At 40.4% G+C, this 13,770-nt stretch overlaps 1 protein-coding gene across 2 annotated transcripts; it reads left to right on the forward strand.

Annotated features, from left to right (window-relative positions):
• The first annotated feature begins 221 nt into the window (after positions 1-221).
• Positions 222-13,292, forward strand: si:dkeyp-68b7.12 (rho GTPase-activating protein 30). 2 transcript variants are annotated; one of them, XM_031748147.2, is made up of 14 exons: positions 222-302; positions 862-1,241; positions 3,419-3,521; positions 3,627-3,771; positions 3,863-3,945; positions 4,705-4,812; positions 5,125-5,243; positions 5,333-5,504; positions 5,727-5,824; positions 6,189-6,266; positions 8,291-8,998; positions 9,670-9,878; positions 10,020-10,636; positions 11,656-13,292. In XM_031748147.2, exons 2-14 carry the CDS (start codon positions 1,154-1,156, stop codon positions 12,986-12,988), a joined length of 3,861 nt encoding a protein of 1,286 aa, XP_031604007.2. In that variant the 5' UTR covers positions 222-302; positions 862-1,153; the 3' UTR covers positions 12,989-13,292. The 2 variants fall into 2 exon arrangements, with proteins under 2 accessions (XP_031604007.2, XP_031604024.2); XM_031748164.2 differs by having other exon boundaries at positions 8,291-8,950.
• The last annotated feature ends 478 nt before the right edge of the window (positions 13,293-13,770 follow it).

Genomic DNA, 13,770 nt, shown 5'->3' on the forward strand with positions numbered 1-13,770 from the left:
AAGAAAATGCAATCAGATTGGTTTTCCTCATCTTTAAGGTACGTACAGATCTACTTATTTCAGTCAGGGTGATGGAGCTCAGCGCACAGAGAGACAAACACAGCACATATGAGGGAAATAGATGAACTATACAGATACTATGAACTGATTTCCCTACTCAGCAGAGGCGGAGAAACAGAGGGCCAAATACAGAGAGAAAGCACAAGAGAAGGAGAGACACTCAGGAAGTTAAACAGGGGAAGTTTAGTGGTTTGTTGCGTCATCGTTTTATGCTGCTACTTGTGTGCCGATGCAGAGTGAAGGTAGGAACACTTGTGTTCGCTTTTTAATTTGTTTGTTTCCTCACATTTAAAGTCTTTTCAAAAACGTGGACCGATAGGGAGGGGTGGTGGATGATAGGAGAGCAGCGGCAGGTGTCAGGAAGATGGAGAGAGTGGGGAGAGAGTTTGAGCGTCTCTGTGAATCTATATGTTCAGTGCTCGACTTCCGCTGAAATGAGAACAGGGCCGCGATGGCCCTGACATGAGGGCACGGAGGACAGACCGGGCTCCGTAGTGAGCGTAGTCCTCAGGCAGGAGCGGGGATTAGAAGCTTAAGTGGGCCCACCACCTCAAAGAAACCTTATAGCATGATTGGAGCGAAACGTTCAGGGGCTCTTTTCAGTGAATACGAGAAGTACAGACGCAAGGGTGTGGCCTTTCATTCGAAAATAAATTGAGTGCATCAGGGGGAAGTGAAGAGCCACATATGCAAGCCGAGCATTCAGTGCAGTTTGTTTGATTTCAGCTGTGAGATTGTTCATTGTTACAACGTGAAACTGCTATATCCACAAAGAAACCGTTATCATTTCTGCTTTTGCAGGGAGGAAGACACAACAAAGTATGTCCTAACACTCAGTTTTACGTGACAGCCCCAATGCAGCGCAGCTCACAGAGGAAACAACCTGCACCTAACAACATGCACTGAGGCAAAGGAAACATAAGCAACAGCAGCACAGTCAAATCTCTGAAATGTGCAACGTTTTATCAGAGTCATCTTCACTTTAACCATTTTGGTCAACACATCCAGAACAGACAGTCAGTGAGCCTGACCGTCACCAGCAGGGTAGAGGGGACCAGTCTGAATGTGAGGTGAAAAGAGAAGACAGGAAGAGATGAGGAGAGTTCGAAGAAGAGGGGGCAACAAAGAGAAGGTGTTTGGATGTGATCTGTTGGAGCATCTAAATACCTCTGGTCAAGAGGGTAAGTGAGCAACCCTGACTGGAAAACATGTCCCGCTCTTATTGATGTTTTCTGCTCTTGCCATAGTTTTCTTCATTGCATTAAAACCATCCTGCAGAGATAAATCATTTACATATGGGTGTCAAACATCAGCAGAAGTACCGTTCATACCATTTAGATAAAACATGTCATAGAAGTGTTACTAAACTGAACAGTTAAAAGTACAAATTTAATTCTCTGACAGGTTTGCTTTAAGCAACCTGCTATTAAACATGTTTGATGGGATATTTCTCATGTTTCTTAACTGCTTAGCATCTCACTCTGCAATAATACTTCGAGAAGATATAAACCCAATAAAGTGCTTGCCTGTGCTTTTTTAAAAAGCATAGGCAAGTAGTGAAGGCCAACGTTCAGGTTATGACTTTGCTTGTCAAACCACACCAGGCTGACTCAAACATTTGAAAAAGTCTTGATCATTTTATAATGTGACCCCGACTGACTCATTGTGGGCAAAGCGTGGGACATCGCAGGGCAAATTACTTTGGGGGTAAGTAAAAAAAGGCAAAGACTTTTGGGAAAGTATTCTGGCACTGACGAGACAAAGGTTGACTTTTTTGGAAGAACATCAGACCAACAGTCATAAGTGGGCATAGTGTGATGGTCTGGGGCTGCTTTGCTGCTTCAGCATGACTTTCTGTAACTGATGGAACCATCTCTCTACCAGAAATGCTCAAGGAGAACGTCTGGCAAACAGTTCATGCCCTAAACCTCAAACAGAGTTGAGCTGTAAAGAAGGACAGTGATCTGAAACACCAGCAAGTCCACCTCTGATTGGCTTAAAAAACTCCAAAATGATGGTGTTGGAGTGTCATAGTCAAAGATTCGACTGAGATTCTTTAGCATGACCTTAAACTGGTCATCCATGCTTGAAACCCCTCCAGTGTGGCTGAATTTATTCATTCTGCAAACATGAGTGAGCCAAAATTCCTCCAGAGCAAAGTGAAAAACTTCTTGCAGTGATCACAAATGTTTCATTGCAGTATTTGTTGCCATGGGTGGCACAGCCAATTATGAGGTTTAGGGGACAATTGGACAATGAAATCACAATTTTAAAGCTGCATTTTATATTTATTCAGGTTGTCTTTGTCTAATATTACAATTTGTTAGATAATCTGAAACATATAAAATATAACTGTGACAGATATGCAAGAAACTAAGAAATCAGATGGGGGCAAACACTTTTTTGTGGTACTATAACTGGAGAAACAATGATTTTTGCACTTAATCTTCTGTTTTATTTGCTGGTATTTTAAGATTTTAGCAGGGATGCAACACATTTCTTGTCAGTAATATTTTCACTTCATAAAATAAACAAAAAATATTGGACATAATGTCAATAAATGGGATGAAAGGACGAGGCAGGTATCTGCTGTGCGCCTGGCCAACTTAACCGTGACCCTTAGAACAGAAATATTCCTCTCAGGGATCCATGTAGTCTTTGGCACTTCTGTGCTTCAAGCTAAATGCCCACATGTCAACAATGACAAAGCAAATATGATTATTTTAAGCAGACAGAATATTTGCTGTGTTCACAGTCATAGTTTGGTATGCTAATTTTTCTCACTATCAATAAGCAAAGACAAAACAACAACAAAGCTGTGGCTGAAATCCGTTTCATGTTTCTTTGTGTCAAATCTCAGTATTACAGAAATTTACACCACAATACAAGTTTTTTATATATAGTATAAATGGTGTGGTGACTTTGACCCTAAAATAAGTTTTTAAAAAGGTTTTTAACCCTGGAAATTATATTCATTACAACAGTCTTTCATAGGTTTTGATTGAGGAGTCTTTGAGTCATATGTCTGATGCTCTGCAGGAACCTCTAGATGTCAGAGGATCATTATCTATAAGATCCGTGGACCATGAGAAACCGAGCAAATTTTCATGGTCAAAAGTCATCAGTATGCTTTGGTTATAAAATTATAGATTTGATAGACTTATTTTATTAATATTAAAAGGAAGTAATAGATAAATATAAAGTATATAGATGGCATCAGACTTTTTGCAACATACTTAAAAACAGACACAAAATTTGTAATATGAAAAATATTTGTATCTAAAGATGACAGATTGAACATGTTCCATGCTTTTATTAGGTCAATATCCAGGTTATTCATGTGAGTCTCCTTTCACAGTTCCACTGGTGCTGCGATGCTGCAGTGAGTTTGTGGAGCATCATGGGATTGTTGATGGGATCTACAGGTTGTCTGGAGTGTCATCCAATATACAAAAACTCAGGTAAAATGTGTTTTTGTGGTAAAGCTTTACCTGTAAATAAACCTGTAAATATAATCCACATATATTTTAATGGATATTCGGTTATGTTATTATCATTCAAAACAGGGGTGAGTTTGAGAGTGATGGTAATCCTGAACTGAACAAGGATCTGTACCTGCAGGACATCCACTGTGTCAGCTCTTTGTGTAAAGCTTATTTCAGAGAGCTGCCCAACCCTCTGCTCACATATCAGCTGTATGACAAATTTGCTGTGAGTATCTCAGACATGCGAAAAACTAAAATAAAATCCTTGACTGGTCTACTACAGGCATGAAAACAGAAAATAACACATATTCTTACAGGAGGCTGTGGCCATCCAGCTAGAGGAGGAGAGGCTAGTAAAGATCGGTGATGTCCTGAAAGAGCTACCAGCACCTCATTACAGGTACAGGCCTCTGCATCCCAATGACAGTCGCTTTTACTATATAATAACCTGTATTTCTGCACTGAAGCAAAGGGCATCTCCTTCTATTTCTCTCCAGTAATTATCACAACAGATCAGCTCAATTTTATTACTTCACCAGAGATTAGTTTTAGGGCTTTTACAAAGTGCACACTATTTGGTAAAAGAATTTTTTTACAGGCTTTAGTAAATTCTTCTATATGTAGATTTTAGTTCACTGCCACGTGGAAACCAGGTAGGAAAACATTACAAAACTGCACATTTACAGATAATAACACTGGATCCAGTGAAGCTGCTTAAATACACGTAAATGGGCTGAACCGGGAGACCAGAACCTAACTTCACGGTTTTGGTCCGCTATCATCCATCTATCATCATGAAACATAAGCACAGATGCCGACACTCTTCTCTCCCTAACCACCTCCTCCTCCTCCAGGGGCATCCAAGGCATTCCAAAGCCAGCCAAGAGAGCGTGCCCTGGGTCTACCCTGGGCTCTCATTACAGTTCAACATGGCTGAAATACTTCACTTAGTTGGATCACATAGTCCAAAAGTCCAGTACAGCTACCAATTAAAAAGCAAAGAACTGACCAGATACAGTATCACCTTTAGGAAAACCACCATTAATCCCACATTTATGAATCCAAACAGATGATAATATTGCTCAGTACATGGCTGATGTGTAAAATAATACAAGGTTGCAGAATTAAAAGCTGATCATGTATCATGTGTGTCCTTCAGGACTCTGGAGTTTCTCATGCGTCATCTTGTCAGAATGGCCTCGTATTCGTCAGAAACCAACATGCACGCCAGGAACCTGGCCATTGTCTGGGCTCCCAACCTGCTCAGGTGTGTTAATGAAAAATCACTGTGTGTTGGATATGTGCTCTTGTGAACTGAGGGATATACTACCTGCTTTCATTTTGAGGGAAAATATATATATAAACTGTAGAAAGTTACAGTAATTTCAATTTATATTGTATGTGATTCAGTACCTTGTATCGTGTACCGCTCCCTTTGCTTAACTGTTCCTTGTTCCTTTTCTGCTTCACTGTGTTCTTCTGCTGTTTTCATCCATTCCTTCCTCTCCTTTAGCTCATAGTCATGTCTTGTAGTTCTGATAATCAATCAGTAAACCAATCTATCAATCTGTATGAAAAGGTCTAAAGACATTGAAGCGACAGGATTCAATGGCACTGCGGCCTTCATGGAGGTCAGGGTCCAGTCCATCGTGGTGGAGTTCATTCTCACACACGTCCCTCAGCTGTTTCCCGACGCAGGTCAGAACACAGATATGCATCCACAGATACTCACGTGCAGAGATAAACTTATGTACCGCTGCTTAAAATCTTTCCTCTAACCTCTTCAGACATATCAAATGAGAGAAGGAAGTCCCTCCCATCCCCATCAGCATTCCCCAACCCGGAGGAATGTTTATTCCGGCCTGTTCCCACCCCAGCTTGTAGCTATGGGAACATCAGTCCAGGAGATGGTCCACTTCCCATAAGACCTTACCATGCCATCATTGAAGGCACAGACAAGTGAGTAAACCATTCCTTTATCTGGGTCACCATTACTGTCCGTTATACACAAAATGTTTAGTCGCTTACACTTTTTAGAGTATCAGGTGAAGATGAGATGAACTGAAGTCAGCAGCAAGTTAAGCTTATCTCAGGAATAATGCAAGTGATGCTTGTATTTTAGAAAACAGCATTTCTTTTCATATGAACTTCTTGCAAATGTGCGTGTCTTGCTCGCCTCAGGAGGAAAGGATCCCTTAAAGGCAGGAAGTGGATGTCCATCTTTAACATTGGAGGAAGATTCCCGGATCCACGGCGAAGACACAAACCTTCAACCAAAAGTACAAAACCTTCACATAGAAATGAGTCACAACATTTATTCCTACTAAGTTAATTTCTCCTTTTCCATAAACAGGTTTGCGTGTTGTTAACTTTATTCTCTTTGGTTTGTTTTCTAATTTCTTTTCACTTTATGGAATAGTAACATTTAAACTGACATTCAAACTCATATACTTTTAAATATAAATATTTAAAAATGTAAATATAATTTGTTTGTGGTTTGGCACATTTTATTAATGTACTTTTAGAAAACTGTAGAGTTTGTTTCTGGATGTTGCTGCTGGCTGTCTCCCATAGATCAGTGCCAACAGCTTCTCTCTATATATTATCTCACTTATCTTAGAAATATTTTTTATATTTTTTCAGCTCCAGAGAAAGAAAGGCCTGCTCTGAGACCTGCAAGAAGCATGGACTCCCTCAGCTCCCCATCCTATCCAAATGAAGGTATCGTCTTCTGAAACATTAAAAAGATAAATTTGTGACTTAGAATAATAAATAAATGCAGTAAAAATGTTAACAAGTAAGTGAATTTCATATTTATTTAGATGTAAACTCCTCTCTAAAGAATTTTAAATGTTGATTTAATTTGTTTGATTTGATTAAGCTGTAAGACTCTGAGGTTTGTTAAAATGTGAACTCACAGTGCTTACGTATAAGAAAAAAAAGAGCAGATAAAATTTCATTTAAATGCATCTGGTGATAATGAAAAGCTGACTGTGAACTTCTTCCACTATAGAGTTGAATGGAGTTTGTTTTCTGATGTCTTGAAGATAAAATCGCTTTTACATGACATCTCGTAGAGTCCCGCTTTGAAGCAATTAAGCCACCCCCATCTCAGTTTTTGGACCGTGCTGGTATTTATATAGTGCTTTTAATTTTTCTAGTCTTACTGATCTCTCAGAGCACTTTACCAGCAGTGACTACAAGTCATATTTTGAAGTAAGAAGTGACCACACTTACTAGTGGTTTAACTACAACCACTAGCAAGAATGGCTAGCTAGAAACATTTATAGACTGCATCAGTGCAATGCAAAGAGTGACACATGCAAATTAATCTTAAGTAGCACAAAGTAAAATGCTAGAATTTAACCCAGTCTCGTGACAAAATGTGAAATCCATTAGCGTTTATAGACACCAGTTGATTTGTTTTTTCCCATGAGAGCTAGCGTAAATGTGAAGCTAATCAGTGCATCAAAATGAATCATTCAGTTTGAAGAGGCTATGTTTTTTAAAGTAATGGACATAGAAACTCCTAGACCCGAACTCTTCCACGGCATAAATCTTAAAATATTATTAAGGTTTTACATAAAAAACAGCCACAAATGAGGATCATGTTCTACCTACATTTTGCCTACAAAACAGCACTTCGCACATCATGTTCTACCTACATTTTGCCTTCCCACCCATAACCTTCATTTAAGTTTTAATTTATATTCTAATATCTATAGGTATTTAGTATATATTCTTATTTATTGTATTTATATAGAGAAATATATATTATATATACTGTAAATACTACATATTCTGTTTCTGTATCAATGACAGGAAAAATTCCCCGTTTGTGTAAAAGCTTTGCAAAAAACGTGATTCTGATTCTGAAAATGTACAATGTTCAAAAGTGCTCCACATTGAGCAGGCCATATGTCTGGAGTCACTGCAGCCACTGCTGTTGTTAATATTTAACCTACTGTACACCATGTGGAACTAACAAATCTCTAACGAACCCTTAACAGAGCAGTTAAAATAAATGTCCTAAAATACCCATTGGCACCACCATTCCCAAGTCTCCAAATGTGGACCTGTTCTCCACTTAAACAAGAGAAATGATTTTGTGTACCTGGAAAAAAATTACTACATATAAGATGAGATTGTTTGGAGTAAATGAAAATACAACACAAAATACATGAAGTTGGTATCAGACATACACAAACTCATGTTTGAAAAAGAGAAGATAGAAATTTAACACATCAAGACCTCCCCTCTAATATAAATACAAATAGAATGAATAAGTACATGAACATAGAAATGGGATATTTGTGTAACGGAAAGACACGATTATTTACAAACTGCTGTGAGAATATTTTGCCACACTGGTGCAAAGCATACTTTACTAGATTTTCACTTGTCAAACCTGGAGCATAGACCTTTTGTTGGGTTTTTCAATACAAGTAAAGCACAAAGAAAGCCACATCATTAGATAAGCTCAAAATACTCCAAAAAGCACCAAAAGCACAAATACAATCAAGAGGTCATGGTTCAGACCAGCCCAGTGAAATTAGCTGAGATCAAGTCAGCGCCCAAGGTGCACAGTTGGGTGTTTCAACATGGATAATCATGCATAAACTTGATTTTGTCAATCTTGGAGGATTCATTGTTGATTCTAATGATTGTTTGATGGTTATATCAAAATTTAAACTCAACTTCACCTTTAACGTAGGCTAAACTCGTATTTGTCATTATATTTTTAGGTACCAGGCGTTCTGGCCAGCGCCCTCCTTCCACCAACATGTCTCCCCTTGTCACTACCACCCCTCAGGCTGTCTCTGAGCTCCCAGTAACTTCAGGTGGATTAGGTGCCAGTGAATATGCTGTGACCTACCGCAGGGGAACAGGGCTAGTAAGCGGTGGTGCAGGCGTACAGGGTACCTACACAGCTCTTGATCCAGAAGGTTTAGGATTAGCAGGCAATGATACTGTCCAGTCCAGATCTCCAGGAATATCCACTAAAGCTGGTCGGAGAGCAGCCATGCACATCACAGGACCCACCATGGTTACTGTGCCACTACATATCACCTCTAACCTGGCTTTAGGGGTTCTTCAAGGGGGCGGGGCTGACAGGATCATACACCGTAGAGACAAAAACGGGGGAGACAAGGCGGGAGCAGAAAAGGCAGCGAAAAAGGTAAGCAGAGTAATGGAATGGAACGTGGAAGAAACCAAGAAGGAGGAGGAGGAAGTGAAAAGTCAAAAGGAGAAAAGCAGTGAAGAAGACATGGAGACAACAGAGGATTCGGTGGCAGCAGTTGGTGCTGAGGAGAAAACGGAAGAAGGAGCAGAAGAGAAAGGAGATGAACCTAAGAGACAACGAGCCAAAAGCCTCCTGTCCAACTCAGAAGAAGATAACAAAAGTGATGCCAAAAATGCTGAACAAAATGTTGAAGATGATGAATATATGGGTAATTTGAACTTGTTTATTACAATGGCCACTTTTCCTTTCAAGGACTGCAAATAATAACTGTTTTGCATATCATTTATTGATTATGTGGTTCAAACTTAAACGTCTTAGCTGCTACTACAAAGATTGCTTTAAAATAGTTAAGAGCTCCAGTGGACGTATTGAGGAAACACTCCCAGGGAGATTAGTAACTTTTCTCTTTGCTAACTTTTTCTAGTGTAACCCTGAGTTCTAATGTGATTTTATATAAAATTCCACAGTTCTGTTAAGTTTCATAAACGGGTCAAACGTTTGAGCTTTGACTTTTCTGATGGTGCCCTTTAACAGGAATACCAAATGCCTGCCAATCTGACTTCTGTACGTGTTTTGTGCAAATGACCACATTAGGGTAATCTGAAGGATGAAATCCATTCAGCTGCTCTGAGTCCTTTTTCCCCCCAGCCTTTGACTGTAGCCTTTTAAAATACTTTAGCATTTTTGTTTTTATTTATTTCCTCCAAGCACATTTTGAGAATCAGTCAAAAAATAAGCCCAATAATCTTACCCTCATATTTTCCCCAGAAATTTGTTTTTTCTCTTTGTTTTTCTGCAGTTGTCTTAGAATTAAACTATTGCAAGTACAGTGCAACAACAGTGAAACTCATTAACTCATGACCGTTGTTTCATTGACAGAAATGAAAGTTAGTGAGACGTCTAAGCTTCAGCCAGAGGACACTCAGCACGAAGATAATGGAGAGTTCGATGCTTCTGATGTTCTCAACTCAACAGAGGTGGCAGGCGACAACCAGAATATGTTTGGCTACATTCAAGACAACTTTGAATTCCTGGACCAAATGGACTGCAGTGGAATGGAACATATGGACTGCAGTGTCTCTTATCAGGTGTGTTTTTGTATGGTTGCAAATCTTTCTTAGCACAGAAGAAGTTGGAGGTTTGCAGAAGAAAATGGTTATTTGCACAGGAGCAGTATTACGCTGTATTTGTGAAAACTTTTTAATGTGGTTCCTCTTTTTTCCCATTAGGTGCAGGAGTTCTCTGTTGAACCTCCTTGTCACTCAGACGATGAGTATGAAACAATGGCGCAAGCTCAGACTTCTCCTTGTCCTCCAGAGCCACAGTCACGCCTGCATCCAGGCCCTCAAAGTCCCAGCGAGTCAAATCCACACAGACCGCTCAGCCTCGACTTGCACAGTCGACACACAAAATCCCTCAGCCTGCCTTACATGACCTCGCCTGTCCAAGGACCAGATGAGTCTTCATCTGAAGACGAGGCTATGGGGGACGACATTGATGATAACGAATACAGTAGCGAGGAAGACGAGAGCATGTTTGTTAAAAGCCTTCCACCGGATTTCTTTTTGAACACAATCTCTGGGTTGGAACTAGAAACCGATGGACAAGAAAGTTCCCCTCATGATAGCGTTTCTGTGCGTTACATAGAGAGCTCTGAAGAAAGCGACTGCCAGTCACTGAAAACTGAACATTCGGCATGTACAGAAACAACTACGGGAGAGCGGGAGCAGGTAGAAGTGAAAGACAGAGAAGATAAAAATGGACTGGATGAAAAGGAGATGATAGAAAAACAAGAGGAAACTAAAGTTCATCAGGAAGGAGACCAGCTGGAAAACGACATGCAAAGGTGACAACTGATTACAGTCTCAGATTTTAGTATTTATCATTATAGTTACCATGCATGTGCATTTTTGTCTTAATCTTTACTGACTGGCAGACAGAGAAAGCACAATAACAACTACTGTATCTATTATTTTACACTAACAGTGAGCCAGATAACCACAACAGTATGTGTGATTGTAGCTTAAATGTTTGATGTTTAATTATAATGCGACCAGGTTCTGCACTTCCTGTCTGACATATGATGTTTGAGCATCTTTCAGTTCGTTATTTTGGTTTTAAACTCACCTTATTGTTTTCGTCTTCTCGGCAACCGGGTCCAGCAGCAGGAGCAGCTATTTTCAGAAACAAACAACCTAATAATCTGAATATACCCAGACAACAGTCAGCCAGTGAAACCTTTAGACTGTAATGACCCAGATATTTCCCTCAGGAGTTTGAGAAGGCCAAACAAAAATAGAATGGAGAGCGAACAGGCTATTCGACCTTTCTTATGAGAAACGTTATTCCACATGAATGATAAAGATCTAAATAGTGCTAGCATGCATATAAACTTTCAAAGGTTTACATGTCAGTTATGTTTTTGTGGCTGATTCTGGAGAAGAAACCCAACTGCACACTTTTCAAAAGACACTATAATCACTTCACTCTTGTTTTGCTGTGGTGTTTTGTTTTCCAGTATCCAGTAGTTAAGTTGTGTGGTCACAGTGGCCACTACTTGGATGATTTGAAGGCTAATGTCTGAAACTTGTGTGCACCCCCTGGTGGAAAAAAATTAAAAGTACAGTGTGGCAGATAGCACCACATAGCCTTCCCGTCCCTCCATTAGAAAATCACAACGAACTGAGCAGCTTGAGAAATGCTACAAGAATAAACTGCTACAAGTTTAATTAAATCAGGAAGAAATATTAAATAAGAAGCTCAAAATCAGAGCTCCAAAAATCCTATAAACAAATGTTAATATGTCTTAAAGTCTCACTTATATTGTACGCGTCTAAACTGTTTTTGTCTCTTATTTATCTGCAGCAGAGAAACAGAGGAACATCTGGATATTATGAAAGAGGCTGAAAGTGAAATAGCCTCAACAACCTGCTGTACAGAGTTTCCACTGCCAGTCACCGAGGACACTGATGAATCCAGCACTGTGGCTGGCATGAGCGTTGAGGAGGTGAAGGAAGTAGTTGAAATTGCTCACAGCGATTGTCCATCTCAGGAAATGATTAACCAGAAAGAAACTGAATCAACAAATCATACCAGAAGCTGTAATGGAGGGGGTACAACAGAGAGAGACAATAAGGAGGGGGAGAACGGTGTGATATGCAATGAAATGGAGGACATGTGCGAACAGTTTGTACTGAAAATAGAGGAAAGTGACGAGAAAATGAGGGAAGAAACCTCAGAGGGAAAAGCTGACAGAGAACACGACAGTAGCAATGAGCAGGATACCCAAATCTGTGGGACACACAATGACATTTGGGAAGAACTTGAGGACATTGTATCTGAAGTGATAGAGGATGAGGAAAAGGCGCAGTCTGAGAGGGAGGGTGATGTTGGGCAAGAACATTTGGTAAAAGATGAACAGGACGAAGAGCACGGATCGAAGGAAATGGTGGAAGACGACAAAGAGGAGGCGAAGAAGACGGAAGGTAGGATAGAAGTAGACGGTGAACCAATGGAGACGGCTGAAGGAGCGCTAACAAGTTTAGAAATGCAACAAGAGTTTAAGGAAGATGAGACCCAGAGAGAAACTCATGAGAAGATGGCCAGCAAGGAAGACTCTCAGGAACATGTCACAGCAGAAGCGTTTTCAGATCAGCCAGAGAAAGAGAACGATGGTAAACAGACAGCTGATGAGCAACTTGAAACTGCGCCAAGTGAAGATAACCAATTTAAAGAGGTGGGCTCTGATATGAAAGAGGGAAGAGAGAGTGAGAAGAGTGACGGCCACTTAGAGGGTGTCGGAAGCACGCTGGTCTCCTCACAGCAGAAGATCTACCAAGTTAAAGCCGTGCCGGTTGTGCCTCCGAAGCCGCAGCACTGCAGAATCACCGCCCTGACCATCCGACAGCAGCAGCAGCAAAGAGAGAGAAGAGACGCCGACAGAGGGAGAGACAACGCGCTGAGAGTCCCAGGAGAGCAGGACAAGGACGGAGACCAGAGCGACGAGGGCTCTGAGAAAAAAGAGAGTCCAAAACTCAGGGGAGATAGCCGGGAGAGAGAGGGGAGGAGGGACAGGGCCGAAGTCAGAAACAGTCCCCTCAGCATGTGCTTTGATGAGGCTGTGGCCATTGCAACCATGAGGCGAGAGAAAGAGAGGGTGAGAGAAGGAGAGGCGGAGGCAGAGGCGCTGGGGAAGTGACGTAGAGATTTGAATTGTACAAACTAGTTTTCCGCACACAGAGTTAAAGGCTGTATTTTGTTATATAGACAGGTGAATTTATTCCATTATACATTACAGGAACAGCAGCACTGCCTATTTAAGGCAACTGATTTAGCCGTTTCGGTATTTCTTTGTAGCATGCAGAAACTCGACGTGCAGTCATAACCAACAGTTTTCTAATATAAATATTGTTCAAGGGAAGATTTGTTCTCCGTTTGTTTACCAGAACAGAATAGACCGCTGAGATGATTATAAAGGGAATCAGATGGGGTGGGAGGTGGGGGTGGGGGGTGGGGTTTGGATTTACACGGCCAGCATCTTGAATCCTGATATTAAGAGGAATAAACTGAAACAGGTGACAAACACTGAAGTGCTGCTCCAGTGTGACAAACCATCTGGATGAACTGCTAGTTTCAAGAGTCAGGGTTGCTAATCTCAAAGTAAAAATATTCGCATTGAATACACTCCCTGTTACACTCGGTGTTTGCACGAGTAACGAGTTTTCTCTCTCGTTACAGAAAAGTGTACATAAAAATAGAGGTTTGATGCCAAATACAAATGTGTTTAAAAAGATGCATAGACTATATCATTTAGCAGGAATATGATGTCAACAGATTCAAAGTTGTTTTGCATTGTGTGAATAAAACATGTTTTCAATATGCTGTCTTCTTCAGTCCTTCTTTATTTAAACTTTATCAGAACAAACAAAGTGTTGGTGCTGGAGCTATAAATAGCTTTTATTGTTACGTTATAATATTGCT

This window comes from Oreochromis aureus, linkage group 18 (genome assembly GCF_013358895.1).
Source record: "Oreochromis aureus strain Israel breed Guangdong linkage group 18, ZZ_aureus, whole genome shotgun sequence".
Classification (NCBI taxonomy): Eukaryota; Metazoa; Chordata; class Actinopteri; order Cichliformes; family Cichlidae; genus Oreochromis; species Oreochromis aureus.

What these genes read in the sequence shown, in the direction of transcription:
- si:dkeyp-68b7.12 (XM_031748147.2), top strand. Translation starts at nt 1,154, where the DNA reads ATGAGGAGAGTTCGAAGAAGAGGGGGCAACAAAGAGAAGGTGTTTGGA. An exon ending in TCCAATATACAAAAACTCAG is followed by an intron (nt 3,522 to 3,626) that starts GTAAAATGTGTT and finishes CATTCAAAACAG; the next exon opens with GGGTGAGTTTGAGAGTGATG. An exon ending in CTACCAGCACCTCATTACAG is followed by an intron (nt 3,946 to 4,704) that starts GTACAGGCCTCT and finishes TGTGTCCTTCAG; the next exon opens with GACTCTGGAGTTTCTCATGC.